The sequence below is a fragment of the Bos mutus genome, chromosome 18 (assembly GCF_027580195.1).
Source record: "Bos mutus isolate GX-2022 chromosome 18, NWIPB_WYAK_1.1, whole genome shotgun sequence".
In the NCBI taxonomy this organism is placed as follows: domain Eukaryota; kingdom Metazoa; phylum Chordata; class Mammalia; order Artiodactyla; family Bovidae; genus Bos; species Bos mutus.
Genome location: NC_091634.1, coordinates 9,102,557 through 9,125,454, shown reverse-complemented (window position 1 = coordinate 9,125,454; position 22,898 = coordinate 9,102,557). Strand labels below are relative to the sequence as shown.

Sequence of the window (22,898 nt, the reverse complement as noted above, 5' to 3'; positions counted from 1 at the left end):
TCCCCCCCAGATTGGCAAAATGAAAACGATTAATAGCATCTCTTGTTTGGTGAAGGGGTGAAAAAAAAATGGGCATCTCAGAAATTACTGTTGGAAATGTCAACTGAGGGCAGTCTCAGTGGAAGGAATTGTGACTATGTCAATTAATATTTCAAATGATTGTACTGTAATGACCAAGCAAGTCTATTTCTAGGATCCTACAGAAATATGGATATGCACAAAGAGGCATATACAAAGATACAACTGCACTAAAGTCCAAAATAGAAAGAATTGAGGAGCTGACAAGGTTAGATCATGGAATCATACGCAGCTACTACAGTGATAGGAAAATATGTCACCTAAATTTAGATGAGATGAAAAAATTCCTAGAATACAACCTAGTAAAACTGACATATGAAGAAATAGAAAAGCATAAACAAATAAACAGAAAAGCTAAACAGTACTAAATCCTCAAAGAAATTCAACTAATTAAAACCGTTCCCATATAGAAATCTCCAGGCACAGATCAAAATTTGATAAACAATGTATACATATGGCTCAACTTATGTAAACAGTTTTAGCTGTATAGAGTATAACTGCTGCTGCTGCTAAGTCGCTTCAGTCGTGTCCCACTCTGTGCGACCCCATAGACCGCAGCCCACCAGGCCCCACCATCCCTGGGATTCTCCAGGCAAGAACACTGGAGTGGGTTGCCATTTCCTCCTCCAATGCATGAAAGTGAAAGTGAAGTCGCTCAGTCATGTCCAACTCTTATCGACCCCATGGACTTCAGCCTACCAGGCTCCTCCGTCCATGGGATTTTCCAGGCAAGAGTACTGGTATGTATATTAATATATATGGGCTTTCCTGGTGGCTCAGCTGGTAAAGAATCCACCTGCAATGAGGGAGACCTGGGTTCGGCCCCTGGGTTGGGAAGGTCCCCTGGAGAAGGGGATGTACCCACTCCAATATTCTGGCCTGGAGAATTGTATGGACTATACATCCGTGGGGTTGCAAAGAGTCAGACACGACTGAGCGACTTTCACTTCATGCATATGTAGAGTCACATATATTTATATAGCTACTAGGATTCATACATGTATGCAAACACATAAAGAAAAACATACAAGGATGTACATCAAACTGATTATGACTTCTGAGAGAAGGCATTTGGGGCTGTCACTTTACCTATATTATTTGTTTCTAAACATTTTGCTTTTTATTATTTCCATTTTATGAAACCATATTTATGACCAAACAAAACTCAACCTAGGATTAGATTCATTGATATAAAATATTCAATGGTTAAAAAAAAAATGGTATTGAGACCTGAGCTAGGATTTGACATCTGGTTCTCACACTACCATACCCAAAGCAAACAGCAGTTGCTCAATAACTATTAGTCCAAAGGAAAAGTCCATTTAACCACAAAAGGAAAGTCCGCCACCATTTATGTAACACTGTGCATTTATTTACAAAGAGGTTAGAGAAACACACAGATTCTGGCCCCCCTGTGCACTGGGGAGTCACCATCGTCATAATAAATACAGTAATTTTTTTTTTTTAAAAGGAAAAAATACTGGATTGGAACAACTGAGGGTCATCCTGGGCTTCCCCCACTCCCTCTCACAGGGGGTGCCACGAGACAGAAGCCATCTTCCTTTCCCTCTTCTACCTCCCAATCCTCATATCTGTCCAGGGAGGGAGGTGAAAGAGTCTTTCTCTCCTGGTGTTACCAACTCCTACTTGACCCTCAAAACCCCAAAGTCAGTGCTCCTTCCCTTTTCAGGGCACTCTGCAAGCACCCTCTGGGTGAGCCACAGCGTCTCTGATCAGGGTGCTAAGGGGATATCCTAAGGGTTCAAGGATGTGGAAGGGGGCCATAACTGGGCATGGAAACGAGGAATAGGAGGGCTCAGTGAGAGAAACGAAGAGGAAAAACGGACTAACTGTCTAAACTAAAATGGGGAAATTCAAACTGAATTACCCCTTCTGTATACCATAGTACACCCATAGTACAGATGAAGAAAGTGAGGCCCACAGAAAGGGAACTTTCTAGCCCAAGGGCTGCAGAGTCCTCAGCTCAACTGGGTCAAACAGGACTCCTCCCTGTGGTGGAGGAGGAGCCTTTTCAACCAAGACTGCAGTGGATGGGGCAGTGAAGAAGGGTCTTTGGAAGCAGAGAGAATGGTGGTCTTTGGAAAGGAGGTGTAGAAGGATCAGTGAGTGGGGGTGTGGTGGTGCAGAGGCCATGAAGGGGGATCCCAAGCAAACCTCTAAACTCACACTGTAGTCATGACCTTGAGAGAACCCGAACGGAAACGCAGTATCTTCTTTTTGAGCGCGTGGGAAGCCTTGATCTTCACAAAGACTTTGGCGGGGCCCGCAGGCGCCCCTCCACCCGCACCAGCCCCTGGCCCGGAGGCCGCGGTGGCTGCCACCAGCTGCTGAGGCCACACGAGGCCACCGCTGCCATCGGAGTCGCTGGATGCGGAGCTGAAGGCAGGCGACTCGCCTTCGCTGGCGCTCGATTCACTCTCCCCGTAGCCGCCTCCGCCGACGCCGCTTGCCGGGCCCCGGCGCCCCAGGGGCCCCAGGCGCCCGGCGGAGCACTCCGAGTCGCTGCCCGCGCAGCCGTAGAGCAGACGGCGCTGAGGAGCTGAAGGGGATGGGCCAGGACCCGGGCCTCGGGCGGCGGGGCCGCGGGGCCTGCCCCGGCGCCCATCGGCAGCGTCGATCTCGGCCGTGGAGCGCCAGCGGCGGCAGGACCCCGCGGCCTGAGCCGCGAGAGTGGGCGCCGGACCACGGCGAGGCCGCGGCGGCCGGGGCTCTTCCCTTTCGGCTGTGGGGTACTTGGGGGGACCTGGCGGAACTGCGGCGGCGCGGCCCAAAAGGCTGGTCTCGGACTGGGAGCGCGCAGCCTTGCGAGCCCTGGGCGAGCCCCTGCGGCCTGAGGCCTCGGCCATGCGTCCGCGGCGGCCCGCGGCCCGGGGACGCTCCCGAGGTGGGGACTGCTCCACGCTGCGGCCCCGCGTCAGAGGGGGCGCTTTGCGGCGCGCCGCGCGGCCAGGGAGGCCGCGGGTGGCGGCCTGCGCGCCCGGGATGTACTGTGCCTTCACCAGGCGGCCCTCCGCCGGGCTGTCGGGGGGCGAGGGGACAGCGGGCGGCGCCACGGGCTCGGGGGTCGCCTCCGCTTCCCACGGCGAGGCCCAGGCGCGGCCCAACGGGGCCGGGCTGGCGGGACGGACCCCCGCGCGCTCCACCGGGGGCTCGGGCGCGGATCGCGCGCCTCCGGGGGGCGGGGACGCGTCGGGCGGCCGCTGGCGCACGCTGTTCTGGCGCCGCGGGCCCCCGTCCGCGCCCCCGGGACTGGTCCGGGGCTGGCCCGCCCCCCGGCGGCGGCGCCTGCGCAAGAGCGCCGAGATGTAGCCGTCCAGGGGCCGCCCCGCGCCCGAGGCGTCGGGCGAGTCCTGGGGAGGGCGGCAGCATGGTCGCGGGCTGCGCAGCGCCACGGCGTGCAGGGGGCTGGGCGTCAGGAAGGGCCCCGCGCGGGCTCGTCGCTCCGCGGAGGAGCAGGCCTCTGGGGCCGCAGACCCCGCAGCCGTCGGGTAGGGCGCCGAGAAGGACCGCGGCACGGCTGCCCTAGCGCCCACTGTCTCGGGTACGCTGGGACTGGCGTCTCCTAGGGGAGGGAGGCAAAAAAGGAAGAGAGAGGAGCTCTCAAAGCCCTTTCCCTATGAGCCTAGGAGGAGCAGTTTGCCTGCCGCCTGCCCTACTCTCCCACTCCCATTAAAAACGACAGTCGCAACGAAGCACCTGCTCTCACCCCTTTCCACACATCAGGTTCATAACGAAGTCTTCACAGTGGCCTCCAAGGCCTTGCATGGTCCGGCCTGCCTCTGCGTGTCTGACCTCCAGCTCCTCTGCACTTAGAGAGCTCCACCTCCTGGATGCACCGGGCCAGTCGCACTTCCACCTCACGGCCTCTGTATTGGCTGCTCCTGCTACCTAAACTACCCTTCCCTCAGGATGTCTGCTTGACCAGTCCCTCTCTTACTTTAGGGCACCACTCCAATGTCACAGTATCAGTGACGCCGTCTCTGGCTAAATTTTCTACAGTGGCAGTTCCCTCCCCGGCTCCAAGAAACATGCTCTCGTCCCCTTCCATAATTTTCTTTTCATGGTACATGTCAATATCTAACATCCTAGGGACTTCCCTGGTGGTCCAGGGGTTAAGACTCCGTGCTTCCAATGCAGGGGGCATGGGTTCAATCCCTGGTCGGGGAACTAAGATCTTAACATGGGACATGACCGTTAAATAATGAAAAGTGAAAGTCATTCAGTCACGTGAGACTCTTTAAGACCCTAGGCACTGTAGCCCACCAGGCTCCTCTGTCCATGGGATTTCCCTGGCAAGAATACTGGAGTGGGTTGCCATTTCCTTCTCCAGGGGATCTTCTCGACCCAGGGATCGAACCCGTGCCTCCTGCATTGCAGGTGGATTCTTTACTGTCTGAGCCACCAGGGAGCTTATTAAATAAATAAATAAAAATCTAGTATCTTAAATGTTTTACTTATTTATCTTGTATATTATCTATTTCTCACTTGAATGTCAGTTTCATGAAGACAGCGATTTCTTTACTGCTCTATTCCTCACCCCTATGATATGTGCCAGGAAGGCACATAGTAGGGACTCAGAAACGTAGTTGAACAAATGAAGAGCAGCGATTTCTGTTTACCGAATGGCTACCATGTGCCAAGTTTCAATGTCTTTGGGCAGAGGCTCACTGAATAGTCAAAACTTCCCTGTGAAGTAGATGCTGTTATGAATCCCATTTTAATGGATGAAGAAGCCCAGAAAGAAGGAATGTGCTCAAAATCACACAGTACAGCCAGACTTCAAATCCAGGTTGGTCTGACTCAGATGCTTGTGATCAAAAGCCTGGCTCGCGGGGGCCCAACCCCACCCACCTTACCTAGGGACTTGGGCCTCTCGCTGGCATAGATGCCCCGGGGTTCAGAGGGACCCAGGCGTCCATAGGAGCCAGAGCCAGAGAAACCACTGTCCCCACAGAAAGTCGAGGGTGGTGAGTCTGGGCCTCCCGTGGAGCTGGGGTCTTCATAGAAGCCTAGATTTCAAAGAGAAGGGGAGAAAACAATCAGTGGGAGCTGAAAAGGGGACACGGGGTGGAGGAGAGGAGATCAAGAGGCAGAGTGAGGAGCCTGTGAAACAGGAGACAGCGGGATGGGGTGGCCCAGCAGACCCCACTACCTCTAACCCATGCTTACCCGAGCTGCGCCCACTCTCCTGTTCCAAGCCCCCAGACTCCAGGCTCAGGTCTCCCAGCTGCTGGCCCAGGTCCCAGATGAGCCCAGGCAAGGCCTCCTAAGGAAGTAGGGAGAGCAAGATGGTCAGAAGACTCCCCAGTCCTCTGCCAACTCGTCCTCTATTCTAGCAGCTCATGGGCAGAGTTTCTCTTTGACAGTGAGGCTCAATTTCAAAAAGGTAAAAGCAGTACCCAACTTCCAGGATTCCCTTCAATATCTCTGTCCCTTCAACCCATTAGAAAGTCTTCCTGGTCGTCTAACTCCAGTCCCTCATTCTGCAGTCACCTCATTTGCTCTTAAGTGTGAGTGAAAAGGCTTCAGAAGGCCCCATCTCTTGTCCCTTCTCTACCAGCTGTTCCCTCTATCTGGAGCTCATGGCTCCTTAACCCCTATTAGAATGCTCTTTGAGCATAACTTCAGGTTTTCCTGCTGTAAAGGCAGGTCACTGCTAGAAGTTAGTGTTCAGGACCCAGCAGATCTCTCAGCCATTCATTCATCTGCCTTCTCCCACACTTTGACTCTCTCGTCTCAGATGCTCCCACCTCCCCTCCCATGGCCCCCCTTTTTAATATTTATTTATTTATTCACTTGGCTGCTCCAGGTTGTAGTTGCAGCATGTGGGATCTAACTCACTGACCAGGGATCTAACCCCGGCCCACCCTGCATTGGGAGTGTTCAGAGTCTTAGCCACTGGACTGCCAGGGAAGTCCCCCCAGTGCCCTTTATCACCAATGAAAAGTCCGTCTGCAAGTCGTCCGTAAGTTTTTCTTGCTGTAGGTTGACTCTGTCCCTCATTTGGGTAAAACAGGGTGACCACGATTCATATAAATTTTTGCACATCCCAGAAAGAATCCCCTCATGCCTACTGGAGGGCTTCCCTGGTGGCTCAGTGGTAAAGAATCCACCTGCCAATGCAGGAAATTCAGGAGATGCAGGTTCGATCCCTGGGTTGGGAAGATCCCCTGAAGGAGGGCATGGAAACCCACTCCAGTATTCTTGCCTGGGAAATCCCATGGACAGAGGAGCCTGGTGGACTACAGTCCATGGGGTCACAGAGTCAGACACGATGTAGCCACTGATCAACAACAGCAAATGCCCTTCTGTGAATCTAGCCTTAGTGGAACTACCATAGCAAACCCCAGGGGGTTCCATTGCCTCCAGCAGCAACCCCTCCTCCTCCTGCCCTAGCTCCATCCTCACCCAGAAGCCCTAGTGTGGGTCACAGCACCTCATCCCCATGGGAAACGTCGATGGAGTCTACCCCGGATCCTTTGTGCTGCAGGAAAAGACCGCCTCCTATCAGATGTGAATAAATAAATGAAGGTGAAACCCTTAAAGGGGAGTGACTGGGACACGGTGGGGGCAGGGGCTGAAACAACACACATGGGGTCTCCAAGACACTAGGACTTAACCCCCTTTTGAAAAACAGGACCGGAGCCAGGAAGAGTCTCACACAGATCTGGGTGAGGCCAGAGGTGGGGGCAGCTTCGGGCTGACGGTTGACCCTCAGACAAAAGCGGCTTGTCTGGACGGCAGGCAGGCAGCGGGAGGGAGGGAAGGGGGGAGGAGGGGCTGAGAGGGCAGCCGCCCAGGCTTGCCTATTTAGGGCAGAAAGACTGGCCGGCTCCCCCGCAGACAACCCCCCCTCCAACTTCCTATTCCTGTGGCTGCTCTCCTGGGCCCTGGTCCTTACCCCTCCCCCCTAGAACAGAAGCCCCCATCTGGGCTTGTATCTGGGAGGAAAGTCAACAGATCATTTCACTTTGAGCTCAGTGGACAGAGATGCTCAGAGTGGTGTCATCCTTGAGCAGATCCCAGGGATGCAGCCGCATGATGCAGTGTCAGGGATGGCTAAAACACATCAAGGACCACCCCTATATCCCACATCCTGTCCCACACTAATCATGTCCTTGCTCACCCCGCTGTAGCCACACTGGCCTCCTGACTGTTCCCTGAACATACCAGACATGCTCCTAACTCAGTAAGATGTGATTCCCCAGCACACTCTCCTGGCTCCCTCCCTTGCTTCATTCAGATGCCTACATGCTCCCTTCTCTGATCATTCTTTCCAAAATAGCTCCCCATCATTCTGCACCTGGGTTGCCCTGCCTTTCCCCCACCCCCCACCCCCAACATAGCAGCAATGACCTCCTGACTTAAAATGATGTATCAGGCTGTCATTTGTTCATTTTCTCACCAGATCGTCAGCCCCAGCCCCAGAAGGGCAGAGATTCGTGTCTCTTCTGTATACTGCTGCGCTGTCCCTGTCACCACCTCCCCAACCCAGTCCCAGTACCTAGAACAGTTCCTGGCTCAAAGTAGGTGCCCAGGAAATGTTTGGGAAAGGAATGAATGAATACAGCAGAATACTATACAGCTGTTAAAATGCAACGAGGCCATTTCTATATAACAGAACCATCATCAAGACCTATTGTGGAGTGAAAAAAGGAAAATGCAGAGGACTTCCCTGGTGGTCCAGTGGTTAAGCTCCACCAGGCAAGAGATGTGGGTTTGATCCCTAGTTGGGGAACTAAGATCCCAAACGCCCCGAGGCAACTAAGCCCACACTCCACAACTAGAGAAGCCTATGCATCGCAACAGACAGCCCAAGTGCCGTAACAAATAGCTAGCACAGCCAAAACAAGCAGAATGTACAGTATAATGATGAGTCAGAACTACTACCTGGGGGTTGTATTAAAAGCTAAGTTACTGGGTCTGACCCCTGATTCCAGGCAGGAGCCTAAGAAATTGAATTTCTAACAAGCTCCTGGGTGATGCTACTAGTCCATCAGGCCATACTTTTTAAGAACCATAGTCTCTGATACCTCACCCAAGAAACTGGAATTTGAAAAAAGCAAAGCAAACTCTATGTATTTTGGAATGTAGCCTGTTTTTGTGCATAGATGCAGAATTCACACCAGGGTGACAATGGTGATCACAGACAAGAGGGTGGATTTTAGGGGGTCAGGGGATGGATGAGGGGACTGGATGGTAGGCTGAAGTGTTCATGGAGGCACGGCTGGGAGCCAAATTCCCAGGGTTCAAGTTCAGCCATTTGCCAACTGTATGACCTTGAGCCAGTTTCTCAGCTCTGTTTCCTCATCTCTAACATGGGCATCTTTTGATTCCAATGGGGTTGTTGTAAGGATTAAACAAATTTAAACAGCAGTTCCTTTTAAGCACCTAATAAATACTGACTTTTATTATTACATGAAAACCATGAATTTCCAACAGGGAAAATATAAAATCATGCTTTACTGGTGTAATTAGAAATAAATGAAAAAAGATTTTTCCCCAATAAGTTCTGTAGGTCCAATTTCAGCTCTTCCACTGCAGGGAAGAGCAGGAGTAAGGAAGATAAATAGCAGAGGCCTCTTCTTCCCCGGTGCCTGGGCCCCACAACACCCCCCTATTTGCAAGTCTGACCTCATTTCTTCATCCTCCCAGCTGCAAGAGGATGAATCTTTAAAAGACCAGAAGGTCCTTGGCCTGAATCTGGCTCTCTGCCTATTCACAGTGCCCCTCATTGGTTTTTTTTTTTTTTTTTGCAAGCCCATTTGCAAGTGGACCTGATGCTGTCTGACTCAGGCAGGTTTAAGAGGAATGTGGTTTGGACCCCTGGAGACCTCTTTGCCCAAACTTTCCCAGACCTTTACTGCCCCCACTCACATGGCCCTGGTGTGTTTCCAGTTGCCTTGATCTCTGTTAGGAAGTCCTTCTGCAAGTCTAACTTGAGTCCTTCTTGCTGAAGGGGACCATTTTCCTTGGCGGGAGAGAACAGCACTCCTGCCCCATTCAGGATTCTTGCCTCTTTTCTCTGAGGTTCCCCCTAATCTTTCCCTGCATCCCTATCTTTCCTACTAGAAATGAATCAATTTTGGCCTCAATCTTTCTTGTTTTAAAGGGAGTGTATCCCTGGGTGGCAGGATGGAGGAGTCGAAGGGGTGAGCATCACACAACAGAGGCTCAGGGATCAGGGGAGGCCCCCCACCCCCTCTTTGGAAGGACCCAGGAACCCCCAACACCAGAGGAGTTTATATTTAGCGCTTCTCTGCTCCTCCCTCAGTGGCGCTGTCTCCCTCCCGTTGCCTGCCACCGCCTCCTCCCTGATGCGGGGACGGAGCTCTGCTTGGAGATTGTTGGGGGGTGGGGTGGGAGTACTGATGGCTGGGAGTAGACAGAGGGGCAGAAAAGGGGGAGACTGAGGCAGAGAGAGGGAGAGGATGAGGGGCAGGGAGGCAGGACACAGCTGGCCCATCCCCATGCCTTCTGCCTCTCTTTGGAGGGATGGGAGGTGCCTTCCCAAGCCCAGCCAGTTTAGGGTGGGGTGAGCTGGTGAGGGCCCCCACAACGCGCGGCTCTAACTTTGGGAGGGGGTGGGGCCTCCCACAGCTGTTTCTGTTTCCACAGAAGAATGTGCAGGGTCCCTCTCCTGGCGGGGGTGGGGGAGTGGGGTGGGGTGGGGGGAGGGGCTGGCCGTCCAGCCCCAGAGTCTGGCTTCAGTTTACCCCCACCTCCCCGCCATTCCCCATCCAAGGAGGGGGCAGTCGAGGTCAGTAGCAGGGAGAGCCCCCTCCCCCTGCTACCTCGGCTCAGGTTTCCCCAAACGGGAAGCTCTGACCACACACAGGCTTGGGGATGGGATCAGCAAGTGGAGCTGGGGTCTGGGGCCTGGCAGGCTGGGGGGAGGGGAAGAGAGAGACAGGGATGTGGGGCAGGAAGAAATGCAAGAAAGGAAGACCAAGGGAGACAGAGAGACAGAGGACTGAGAAAGGCAAAGAAACAGGCACAGAAAGTCACAGAGATGTGGCAGGAGGGAAAAGAGTGCAAGAAACCCAGGAGAATTAAGGAATAACAAAGAGAGGGAGAGAGAGGTGATGCTCCCTAAGTCATTCTGGACACCTTGCCTCATCTTCCACCATCAAGCACCCAGGGCGTCTAGAAGTCAGACTCCCATGCTGCTTCAATTTGCCACCACTTGGGTTAAGCAGGACTGTGACCAGGTAGCAAAGGAGGCAAAGTGTCACCAGAGGGTAGGGTTCACCGTGGGATCCTAAGGGACTGTGAACTTCCTCTCAGCAGCAATCCTTCCCTCAGGAGGTTCGAGGATCCCCTCCCCCCTCCCCGCCCCCTCCGGAGATCTCCAAGCACACCAGGACTTAGGGAAGACGGGGGGCGGGTGGGGGGAGCGCTGATAGGGAGGCCAGGAGAGGGGCATGTTTGGATCCGGCTGTGTGACCTTGGGTGAGTCGTTTGCCCTGTCTGAGCCTCAGGTTTTTTCCTTTATAAAATGGGTACTATCACCCCCTTATCCCCCAAGCTGCAAGAAGACAACGCCTGCCAAATACTCAGCCCGGGCTTGACACGTACTTGGCGCCCAGATGGATTTTCTTTGGGGAAGGGGTGTAGGGAATGCGGGCCTGTGCATCACACGAGGGACCGGCAGAGGCGAGGTAGCCCCCTTTCCCAGTTTGGGGGCGGGGAGGCCTGATCCCGCCCGCCACCCAGACTCTCCAGCCCCACCCCCCTCTCCTTTTCCCCTCCTCCCTCCCCCACCCGGACGGGTGTCTGAGCATCCAACCGAGACAGACAGACAGACACAGACGAGAGCACAGGGACGGAAGGACAGGCGGCCCCTCACCAGCTGCTCTTCCAGGGCCGCTGCGGCCCGGCGCGCCGCCGCCGCATCTTCGTCCTCGTCGGCGTCCTCCTCGTCCTCGGCCTCGGCGCCCCCCATTCCAGGCTGGGCCAGCCGCAGCGCCTGCTGCACGCGGTACTCCTGCCTCTCCCGGAGCCAGTGCAACTCGCAGAGCCCGGCCAGGCTGCCCTCTAGCCAGCCCCGCAGCCGACCCCGCTCGGGGCTCACCGGGAACGAGAAGGCCCGGATCATGGCTGCGGCCCCCCGCCCCAGACCGGCCGGGCCCCGCGGCCACCCCTCTCCCGGTCCCACCTCCCCGCCCCAACAGCCCGCCTGCCAGCCCGCCCGCTGGCCCGGCTGTCACCGTCTCATCTGCATAGGCGCCCGCCCATTGGGCCGCCCACCCGCGCCTTATCTGCATGGCCACACCCCCGGCGACAGAGCAACCCCGGCTTATTGGCTGGTACCCTTCCTTACGAAGATGCTCTGCTGTGCACCCCCCAACGCGACGCATGCTCGCAGCTGCCTACTCGATCGGCTTACGGCCCTCCTCGCCACGCCCCCTTCTCACCGCCTTTTGGGCCCTGGCCACGCCCCCACGCGTCACAATGAAACAAGTCCTCCCTTGCCCGGATGTCATTGGTCCTGGTCTCTCCCGTCCCGCAGCTGGTTCCGCCCCCTTGCGGGAGAGCTCTGGCTGTCATTGGACTGTCCCGCGAGAAGGGCAGGGGTGATATATAAATAGAGAAGGGGTCCTTGTGACATTTTGGCAGCTGCTCCTCTCTCCCCACCTCCTAACCTTCAGCTTCTGAAGCGGCGCGCGAGGCGGAAAGGATTTGAGAGTCTAGTGCTGATTTTGCCTCCTCTTCCAGGAAGCCTTCCCAGATATTCAGCTGAGGGCCAGGCCAACTGAGACGACATCCATCCATAAAATTGTGCTTCTAAGCGAGGTCGGCTTCACGGGCATATGACCCGCTCAGGGGGCCCCGAGTTTGGTTTAATACTCTGCTGTTACGGTCTTGAAATTCTTATTTTTTTGAAAAAGGGCCTTGCACTAGGCCTTTCAAATTCTGTAGCCAGTCTTACGTCTAAGAGTCTTAAGATCGGTCATGTCCCAAATTCGGGAATTATAAGACCCTGGGCCGAACAGAATCTAAGTATCTTTTATCTCCCAGATGCTGTGAGGCTTTGCGCTCACCATTCAACGATTCCAGGGGCCTTTGTACTACGTTCTAAGAGGCTTTGTTCTCGGCCTTCTAAGATGCTCTGTTCTCAGCGCTCTACAGTTCATGAGTCTGAGCCTGACATTCGTTTGCAAGGTTCCCTCCTCCCTCCCCTGGCTCCTTGAACAGGGCTGAAGCCCCCTCAGGCGGCCAGCCTGTGTCACTACGCTGAATGTGCGTCAAGCTCTAGCTCCAAAATTTATACCCATTTCTCAGACTGACTTTGACTCCCTAAAAACCAGGACCCAGAAGATCGTGCAAAATCCTTCCTCCTTTATGATCCCGGGTTACCTTCTGGTCCTGGACTGGAGAGAAAATGTTAGCGATTGCGAGCAAAGACTCCAGAACCAGACTGCCTGGGGTGAGCCCTAGCTCTGCCACTTTCTAGCTGTGTGACCTTGGAAAACATGCTTGCCCTCCCTGTGCCCCTTTCCTTAGCTGTCTAATCGGGGCTGTAATACTGTCTACTGCATAGAGTTGTTATGAGGATTAACGGAAATGTTTGTCAAGTGCTTGGCGCACTTCCATTATAAAGAGCCACAAAAGGGTCTGATAAATAAGTTAAACATAATCTTGTGAGTCCCACGGAGAAAAAATGAGTCTGGATTTTAGTAGAGATAAACTTTATTCAATCCTCCTCTTGTTTAAGACAGATGTAGACTGCCATTTATCGTTGATGTTGTTCAGTTACTAAGTCGTGTTCAACTCTTTGCAACCCCATGGATTGTAGCCCACCAGGCTCCTCTGTCCATGGAATTTTCCAGGCAAGAATGCTGGAGTGGGTTACCATTTCCTTAAGTTACATTAATTTACCAACAGTGGGGAGATGATCAGGTTGATGAAAGGGGATATGGAAAGCTCGCTCTCAAACAAGATTTTCTTGGCAGTAAGTGTGTGGGGTGATGTCAGGATTGGTTTTCATCCCTGCTGTTTGTGCAAGACCAGTGGAACCATTTTCTGTGTAAAATGTTGGATCTGGAGCTGACTTAGGGTTCTGGTCACCAGCCATTTGAAGATAAGTATCCCTAGGAAGATAAATAAAAAGAGAATTGCTCATGATCCAGTTAGGGAGTAAAACCAAAGATTTGAGACAAGAGTGCAGCCAGATGAGAGGGTTCCAAGTAGGAGATGAAGAGAGATCCTTAGTAGGTGGAGTCAGAAGAGTGGTAGCAATTTTCTGGATTTCCTTGTTGGCCTTTGGATGGTGGGGATGATGATGTCTGTAGAGTTCCTGGGAATGAACGTACCACACATGACTCCTGATCCATAGATAGGGTAGGGGGAGCTTCCTGTGCAGATGGAGCACTGAGTTGGGAAGGGTCTTGGAAGGGAGTATGGAAGGAGGGCATGACAATCCAGTCTAGTATTCTTGCCGGGATAATCCCACGGACGGAGGAGCCTGGTAGGTCGTAGTCCATGGGGTCGCAAAGAATCAGACACCACTGAGCAACTGGGCACGCACGCAGACACCCATGGAGAACTAAGATCTCACATGCCACATGGCTAAGGCCAAAAAAATAAAAAATTAAAGTGTGGCAAATTGTGGCATCTCATCAAAATCATTGCTGGACCCTGAGGGTGGTTGAAAGGTGGATAGACAATGAGATACTTAAGGGGTGGGGTGGCCCCTGTATCTACAAAGCTGGGGGTAGCATGCCCATTAATGGGGATGGTCATTTGCCTCTGTGGGTTGAGGGGTGTTTATGGATGAAGAGGAGAAGATCTGCTGGGAGTCACCGGGGAGAATGAATCTCAGGTTCAAATTCCTTTTATTTATTTAAATATCTATTTGGCTGCGTCAGGTCTTAGTTGTAGCATATGGGATCTAGTTCCCTGATCAGGGATGGTACCCAGGCTCCCTGCATTGGGAGCACAGAGTCTTAGCCACTGGACCACCAGGGAAGTCCTTCAAATTCCTTTTTTGTATTTTAAAGCTGGATAGGCTCAAGTCCAACGTCCCTTTTCTTTATAGTACCTGTAGGTGTCTCTCTGAAGATTAGGTTTAGTGGTTTCTGATGGCCCAATAGGATCGATTTTTACCTATTTATCTCCAATTGTTTAAGTATCAGGACCTTAAATTGGATTGTGTGGATTTTTTTTTTTTTTTTTGGATCCTCATGTTGGACTCTCTTGGAGTTCTGTAATCAAGCTAACACAATGTTTTTGATTGTCTTTGGTTTCTGACCCCAGGATGTTGACAAAAGTCGTGGCCAAGATAGAAGCAGTGTGATTGTCAGGGATCAGGCCTGAGTAGTCTTTCCATCTATTTCCTGCCCTGGCTCTATCACTGCAGATGGATTTGTCCCTCTGTTGTCTACCCTCCTGAATTTTAGACCAGTTAGTTTTAGGAGAAACACTCAGGATGGGGTCTAAGAGACATGCCCCAAAAGTGTGGGCTTGGAATATGCCTCAGAGATGTTCTGGTTTGTTTGGAGATCCTCATTGACTAGGGTTCATTCAACCTTTTCAAATTAAAGAGCTGCAACTCCCCAACCGACCAGCAGATGGGCTAATTGATATAAATTGGGAAGACATGGCAGGTGGTGATTGCAGCCTTGAAATTAAAAGACGCTGACTCTTTGGAAGGAAAGTTATGACCAACCTAGATAGCATTTTAAAAAGCAGAGACATTACTTTGCCAACAAAGGTCCGTCTAGTCAAGGCTATGGTTTTTCCAGTAGTCATGTATGGATGTGAGAGTTGGACTGTGAAGAAAGCTGAGCACCAAGAATTGATGCTTTTGAACTGTGGTGTTGGAGAAGACTCTTGAGGGTCCCATGGACTGCAAGGAGATCCAACCAGTCCATTCTAAAGGAGATCAGTCCTGGGTGTTCTTTGGAAGAAATGATGCTAAAGCTGAAACTCCAGTACTTTGGCCACCTCATGCGAAGAGTTGACTCATTGGAAAAGACTCTGATGCTGGGAGGGATTGGGGGCAGGAGGAAAAGGGGACGACAGAGGATGAGATGGCTGGATGGCATCACCGACTTGATGGACATGAGTTTGAGTGAACTCCAGGAGTTGGTGATGGACAGGGAGGCCTGGCGTGCTGCAATTTATGGGGTCCCAAAGAGTTGGACACGACTGAGTGACTGAACTGAACTGAACTGGGAAGACATGGAACCTAAGCTCTAGGTACTAGCCTAATTTGTTTAGTTGCTAAGTCGTGTCTGACTCTTTTGTAACCCCATGGACTGTAGACCGCCAGGTTCCTCGGTCCATGGGATTTCCCAGGCAAGAATAGTGGAGTGGGTTGCCATTTCCTCCTCAAGGGAATCTTCCCAACCCAAGGATCAAACCCACATTTCCCGCATTGCAGGCAGTTTTAAATTGGCTGCTGAATACCATCCTGGTTTTATGGGGCTCAGGAAAATCTTTAACTATGGTGTGTAACTTCGAGCATGACCAAGGTGTATAGAGAATTTGGCTAAGTGCATGCTCTAATCTCTTGCCTTCAGCTCTACAGCCAAAAGTCTGGGTGATAATGGGGAGCTAGGGCACTTTTTCCTGTGGTCATGTATGGATGTGAGAGTTGGACTGTGAAGAAAGCTGAGCGCCGAAGAATTGATGTTTTTGAATTGTGGTGTTGGAGAAGACTCTTGGGAGTCCCTGGGACTGCAAGGAGATCCAACCAGTCCATTCTGAAGGAGATCAGCCCTGGGATTTCTTTGGAAGGAATGACGCTAAAGCTGAAACTCCAGTACTTTGGCCACCTCATGTGAAGAGTTGACTCATTGGAAAAGACTCTGATGCTGGGAGGCATTGGGGGCAGGAGGAGAAGGGGACGACAGAGGATGAGATGGCTGGATGGCATCACCGACTTGATGGACATGAGTCTGAGTGAACTCCGGGAGTTGGTGATGGACATGGAGGCCTGGTGTGCTGCGATTCAGGGGGTCGTAAAGAGTCGGACACGACTGAGCAACTGAACTGAACTGAGGGCACTGAAGGACAGGGGTCAAAGGACAGAAGTTCTCTCTGCCTACAACCTTTTGGGTGAAGGTGAACCTCAAGTCAGCTTAGAAGAACTGCCCCCAAAGACACCCAGGCTAATTCTAGGCTGCCCCACCCTCTTGGGCTCTCCCATTCCAGCCCTCCCCACTCTGGGTCCTCACTAGCCAGGAACAAGCCTGTCTCCCCCACTGGATGGTGAAGTCCCTGAAGGCAGGACCTGGGCTGGCTCGGTCACCACCGTGTCCCCAGCATCACTCCACACAGTGTGACAAATGGATGAGCCAGCGAACGAGAGAAGTCATCACATCAACTTATAACAAAATACCAACTACAGTGTATCGACTTTCTATCATAGACCAGATGTGCAGTTAGTAGCAATAACACCAAATTAAAAAATTAAGCCATTAAGCCATGAGATTACTTGAGTTTTTGAGTTTTTCTAAATCCTTCACCCCTCCGATCATATTCCTTCTATCTCTCCTCCATTAATCTTCCCTCTCCTCTTTATGCTCTTTCATATCGTTTCCCTTTCTAGTCTTCCCTCCTGGAAGTTCTCCCTCCATATATTTTTTTATCCGTTAGTTCTCCTTCCAAAACTCCATTCCCTTCAGTGCCCCTCCCCCCATCCCTCCTCCATCCCATCTTTTTTCCAGATGAACTCCATCTTGGTGAGCAACAGACTCAATAATACAAGACTGCGGTGTGGCCAAAGACCAAGGCCATAGGGCCAGAGATGAGTCTATTTTAATTGTTGGGGAATTAACTTTGTAAATAATCCCGGCCCCTGCCCCTGCCCCCGCCATGCCCCTCCCCCGGGGGCGTGTCCAATTCGGGCAGGAAACTGCTTTCCTTGGAACAGTTCATCACTGGTAAGGTGTGGAGCGTCGCTCTCTGAGCACGCAAGGACAGCATCACGAGGCAGCCAGAGTGGGAGCCCGAGACCTCAGAGGACACTGATGCGCTCGGCCAGCCCCTGCATCTCGTGGTCCGGGGGTGGGAGGGTCCCACCGAGCACCCTGTCGGCTGGCAGCCCCGGCCCAGGTAGTGGGTGCTCTGCCACAAACTGATCCCAGCGCGCATCGTCACTCTCGTGCGTGATGTACCGCTCGCCCATCTTCCCTTCCAGTTCCCGGAGGTCCAGCCACGTCTGGTACTCCTGGGCCGGGGAGAACAGGGATTAGTTTCGGTACTGCTCCAAGGGCAGCCAATAGTTGCCAGAGCATCACCCCCATGGGATCTGCCCTGCCAGTGAGAAGCCGGATACCAAGGACCGTGAAGCCACACCCTTCACAACCTACCTAGCCAATTAGCTCCACCTCCTTCTACAGCCCAGCCAATGGGAAACTCAGCCACATTCCCTGTCCACGGGAAATGTACCTACAACCTAAACTACCTTGCAGCATGCTAAGCTGCTAAGTCGCTTCAGTCGTGTCTGTGCGACTCTATGCGACCCCAGAGACGGCAGTCCACCAGGCTCCCCAGTCCCTGGGATTCTCCAGGCAAGAACACTGGAGTGGGTTGCCATTTTCTTCTCCAAAAACTACCTTAGTATCCAATAAGAGACGTGGTTCCACGCCTTCCTCTATCTCAACGAATGACTCAGCCCCTCCCACTTGGCTCTAAGCCCCGCCCCTGAATCACCTGTAACCAGGGGTGGCTGAGAGACTTGTCCACGCTGTAGCGCTTGCGCATCTTCACCTGCAGCAGGTTGTTGATGAGGTCGATGGCTGCACCGGAAGGAGAGAGACAGCTTAAATCCTGTGGGGTGAGGGGCCGCCCCTCCTTCAACAGGCACCCCACCCTACTCACCTGCCATGGGGGCCTTCCTTCAGTGCAGTAAGCCTCACCTGCACGGATCACTCTCCCACCTATTTCCTCATTAAACTACACATTTATCCCCATCCCTCATGTTGGATCCTACATCTCCTCACCAAGTCTCATACCATAGGAATGCTTCCCCATTCCTATGTCACCTTCACAGGTTTTGCCATACACAAGTATGTACAGGTACATCTGTACTATATTTCACTTAGTATTTTTCTTTAAGCCAACTCGTTTACCCAAGATTGCTGGGATGTGGACAAAGCAAGTTGGTTAAAAACAATATATTGTGTATAGCATGCTGCCACTGTATAAAAGGAGAATTAAGAGAATGTATGTACCCATATCTGCTTGCATAAATATATAGACTTGTAATAGACACTGCCTTTGGGAAGGATGTCAAATAAAAGAATAAGAGAGAATTTTCGTTTTAGACTCTTTTGTACATAGAAAAAATTTGAACCATGTACATAACCCTTGGAAAATAGGTAGAATTTGGTTTTAAGTCAATTCACTTTTTCAACTCATTTTTTAAGGTGAAAATACACAAATATTATATATTTATATATGTAATTGTATAAATATGTACTTTATATAAAATATAGGATACAGAATTATATAAAATGGAAACTTTCCATCACCCTGGTCAATGGAAATCCTAAGATCACTTGCCATGTCCACAAATATAAAATGAAAAGAAAACAATGTTAGGAGATGCTAATCAGGCACCAGTTTCCTGCAGAAGGCCCAGAGTCGGAGGCCCGCTCTCTATGAAAAGGATTAGCAAGTGTCAGGCATTCAAGACAAGCTAGCACTCGTCCAAGGCTCCCTGCTTGATCATGAGCCTTGAAAGACACAGCCCCACTGTGTAAACTCCTCTGAGTATAGGCCTTGTTCTCACAGGCTCCCTTGCACAGACCTACCCACACTCAAATTCACTCGCATACACCGGAGGACACACTTTGACCGAGGGACTCCAGATCAGGTCCCAAAAGACAACCCCTTATATTGCTCCAGGACTCAAGTCAATCCACCTCCTCACTGATCAGTGCTCATCTTTCTTGGGCCACCAACACCTTTTCCTGCACTGAGAAACCCCCTTTGCCTGCTGCATGAGGTCACACCCTCTATGCCCCTCCCCCTCCTCTTCACAGATCACTGGGCAACCTTCTTTCATGATCCCTTCTCTCCAACTGATTCCAGTATTCCCAGAACCTAGGACAGTGAGTACTAGGCACAAAGTAGACACTCAACACATACTTGTTGAAGAAACTCTTATGGATGAGCTTGGTTTTTTTTTTTTTTCTCTGCACCTTATGTCTTTTGGAATCTCAGTTCCCTGACCAGGGATTAAACCCTGGCCATGGCAGTGAAACCACTGAATCTTAATGACTAGACCACCAGGGAACTCGCAAATGCTTGTCTTTTTAACTAACCTCCCTCCCACACTTCTGTCTTCCTGAGCTTCTGGTTTCAGAACCTGCCCTTTGTTCTAACTCATTTAAGGCATCTTCACACATCCCAGTATCTTAGCCTCGCCCTTGGCTCACCCTCACACCTGGCTTTGCCCCAAAGCTGGGGGCCCTCAGGAGTTAAATTTTCCAGACCTGTCTCCAAGTCGGCAGGAGCATCACAAAGACCATCACCACCACCAGGCCACGATGCCAAAGCCCCTACATGCAGAGTTCCCAATGTCCACCTCTGTCCTGCCCCCTAGCCCTGACCCCCATAGCCCCATTCTTCTCCTGACCTCCACATGCTCCCAGATTCCAGGCCTGACTTTGGTTTCAGGATCAGTCCTTCCCTTAGAAGTCTGCAGAAACCCTCATGGCCCTGCCCCTCCTCTAGTGAAAGTGTTAGTCACTCAGTCATGTCTGACTCTTTGTAACCCCATGGACTGTAGCCCATCCACCAGGATCCTCTGTCCATGGGATTTCCCAGGACAGAATACTGGAGTGGGTTGCCATTCCCTTCTCCAGGGTATCTTCCCAACCCAGGGATCGAACCCAAGTCTTCCACACTGGAGGCAGATTCTTTACCACCTAAGCCACCAGGGAAGCCCTGCCCCTTCTCTAGCTAAGCCTCTAAATCAGCTCCCTCCATCACTGGATCTAATCCCAGGGCCCAGGCCCATCTTCATCCCAGTCAAGGCCCCAGGACCCGGCAAATTAGCCAAGCCCTTGTTCCTCAACCCTGCCCCCTGGCGCCACTGCTTCTGCAGGGTTAATCCTTTTGAGGTCACAACCCCAAAGACTTCAGGCTCCAGCCAACACCTTGGAAGGACCTGTTCTTTCTCCTGGCCACCCCAGCCCTTTGACTTTCTCGGGTCTAGTCCTTCTCCTGGTCTCGCCCTAGACAAGCCAAGTATTAATAGCCTCCAAGGTGGCAAGTGTCTTAGTGTTTCTAGGGCACTTCCTTTCCAACTCGCATAACCTAGTTTAGGTCTGAGGCCTCGGACCCTAGTTTCCTACACGTGCTGAGTCCCTCCCCCAAAGTTCCAGGTCTCAGTGCCTCCCTTAAACAGGGTCTTCCGGGTGCTCTAGGCCCTTCACTAGGCTCCACCCTCATGGCCACTGGCCTTCTCAGGGCGGCCCCGCCCATTATCCCCACCACGCCCTCTCCACGGGGCCCCGCCCTTCGCCTGCGTCCAGGAGTCAAGCTAGCCCCGCACCTCCCGACGAGATGCAGCTCCAAGGGCAGGCCGGGTACATGAATGCAGCATTCTGGATCTGGTCTTTGATGTCCTCGTCCTCGTTGAAGGGGAACGTGCCGCTGAGGCTGACGTACATGATCACGCCCACCGACCACATGTCCAGCGAGCGGTTGTAGCCCTGGTTGAGCAGCACCTCGGGCGCCAGGTAGGCCGGCGTGCCCACCACCGAGCGCCGGAACGACTTCTCGCCGATGATGCGCGCGAAGCCGAAGTCGCACAGCTTCACCTGCGGAGGCGAGGGGTAGAGGGTCTCAGGGCGTATGGAGGGCATGCCTCCCACCTCTGCGCAAGCGTACCGCCACTACGGTATTCCAGACAAATTCGGTATTCCAGACAAATTCGGCATTCCAGACAAAATCGAATGCTGGTTCGAATCCAGGCTCCTCTGCTCACTAGCTAGCTGGGTGACCCTGGGCAGGGGGCTTCCTCTCTCTGGGCCTCCATTTATTCATCTGTACGAGGAGGAGGATCGTACCAGCGCCTATCTCAAAGGGCTGTCGTGAGGATTATATGGGTTTCATCCATCTAAAGCTCACAGGACAATAAATGCGCGACCTGCAGTGAGGCTCCGTAAAGGCTCCCTGCTGCCATCCCTCTGTCACGTCAAACAGGTCTCAACCTTCTTCTGCCTCTGTCTCCTCTTTTGCACCATGGCGATGCTAACAGTCCCTACCTTAAAGGGTAGCTGTGTGAATTGAAAGAGTAAATACATGGGAAAATGATAGGAGCAGCGGCGGGCGTAGAGAGAGCCTCGGGGATCTCAGCTGAGGGACAGAAGTTCTCAAAGCCCCGTTTTTGTCATCCGGGTTGAGGATGTTAACAGCAGCTGCGGATCAGGCTTCCCTGGGGATTAAAGGGCACCCAGCATGTAAACAGCTAAGCACCGCATCCATGGTAATAGGTGTGAACCTACCTTGCCCTTGTTGGAGGCAGTCTAGGGTCATGGATAGGCTTCAGAGCCAGCAAGTCTGGGTTCAAGGTCCTGTCTGCTGCCTACCAGTCCATAGGCAGCTGCCACCTCTATTTGTATACTGCCCCTCCCCTACTCAAAACCCTCCTCTGGCTCACTATTGCCCCAAGCCTCTATTGCATTCAAAAACAGCCACACCCCAACCCCTGACCCAAATCTGACAGCCTTTTCCTAGGATCCTTTGCCCTTTTAACAGACCTTATAATCTTTTACTTTTCTAAGATCCACCCTTTTCTACCTATCTTATGATGGAATATTAAATGGACATAAAAAGAAGTGAAGTACTGACACATGCTATAACATAAATGAACCTTGAAAACATTAAGGGAAAGAAGCCAGCCACAAATAATGACATATTATTATTGTATATTCCATATATGTACACATGAAATACACAATATGGAACATACAATAATATAATATGCCATCCTTTGTGACTGGCTTCTTTTTCTTATTTGTTTTCAAGGTTCATTTATGTTACAGCATGTGTCAGTAGTTTACTTCTTTTTATGGCCATGTATAATGGGCTTCCCTGGTGGTTCAGATGGTAAAGAATCTGCCTGCAGTGCAGGAAACCAGGTTCAATGCCTGGGTCAGGAAGATCCCCTGGAGGAGGGCATGGCAACGCACTCCAGTATTCTTGCCTGGAGAATCCCAGGGACAGAGGAGCCTGGTGGGCTATAGCCCATGGGGTTGCAAAGAGTTGGACACGACTGAAGCTACTGAGCACACACACACACACACACACACACACACACACACACACAGAAGTGTTTGTTTATTCCATTTACATAAAATGCTCTGACAAATCCACATAAAGTAGATTAGTTGTTGTGGGTAGGGGGATGGTGCAATTGGAGGATGTTGGCTAGAAGTATGAGGTTTCTTTTGTGGTTATGAAAATGTTCCAAAATTGATCATGGTGATGGTTGCACAACTCTGAATACCCTAAAAACCACTAAATTGTATAAAGTGGTAAATTGTATAGTATGCACATTATATCTCAATAAAACTTTTTTTTTTTAAGTACACCACAGGGCCTTTGCACAGGCTGCTCCCACTGACTAGAACACTTGTCCCCTCCCCCCAAAAAACCTACTCTTTCTTCAGATAAATTTTCTCTGACCTTCCACTGGGCTACACAGTTTGAGCTCATAGAACTGTGTCACAGAACTCATCACAGATATAATTACATTCTTGTGACAATTTGACCAATATTTCATCTTTCCTTTTTGAGCTTTGCTGTCCAGTATGGTGGCCACATGTGGCTGC

General features: G+C 51.8%; 2 protein-coding genes across 4 annotated transcripts in view; both read right to left on the bottom strand.

Annotated features, from left to right (window-relative positions):
• Window positions 1-1,057: 1,057 nt before the first annotated feature.
• Window positions 1,058-11,310, bottom strand: DACT3 (dishevelled binding antagonist of beta catenin 3). Its single transcript, XM_070387472.1, has 4 exons — window positions 10,949-11,310; window positions 5,269-5,365; window positions 4,956-5,108; window positions 1,058-3,661 (listed from the first exon to the last, which is right to left on the bottom strand). The coding sequence occupies exons 1-4, from the start codon at window positions 11,195-11,197 to the stop codon at window positions 2,262-2,264; spliced, it is 1,899 nt and encodes a 632-aa protein (XP_070243573.1). The 5' UTR covers window positions 11,198-11,310; the 3' UTR covers window positions 1,058-2,261.
• Window positions 11,311-16,840: 5,530 nt separating this feature from the next.
• PRKD2 (protein kinase D2) overlaps window positions 16,841-22,898 on the bottom strand; it is a 32,709-nt gene continuing 26,651 nt past the window's right edge. For all 3 annotated transcript variants that reach the window (XM_070387468.1, XM_070387469.1, XM_070387470.1), the window contains 3 exons: window positions 20,615-20,882; window positions 17,764-17,849; window positions 16,841-17,278 (listed from right to left, as the gene is read on the bottom strand). In XM_070387468.1, coding sequence (XP_070243569.1) covers window positions 17,066-17,278; window positions 17,764-17,849; window positions 20,615-20,882 — 567 coding nt within the window. In that variant the 3' untranslated portion in view covers window positions 16,841-17,065. The remainder of the gene's footprint in view (window positions 17,279-17,763; window positions 17,850-20,614; window positions 20,883-22,898) is intronic.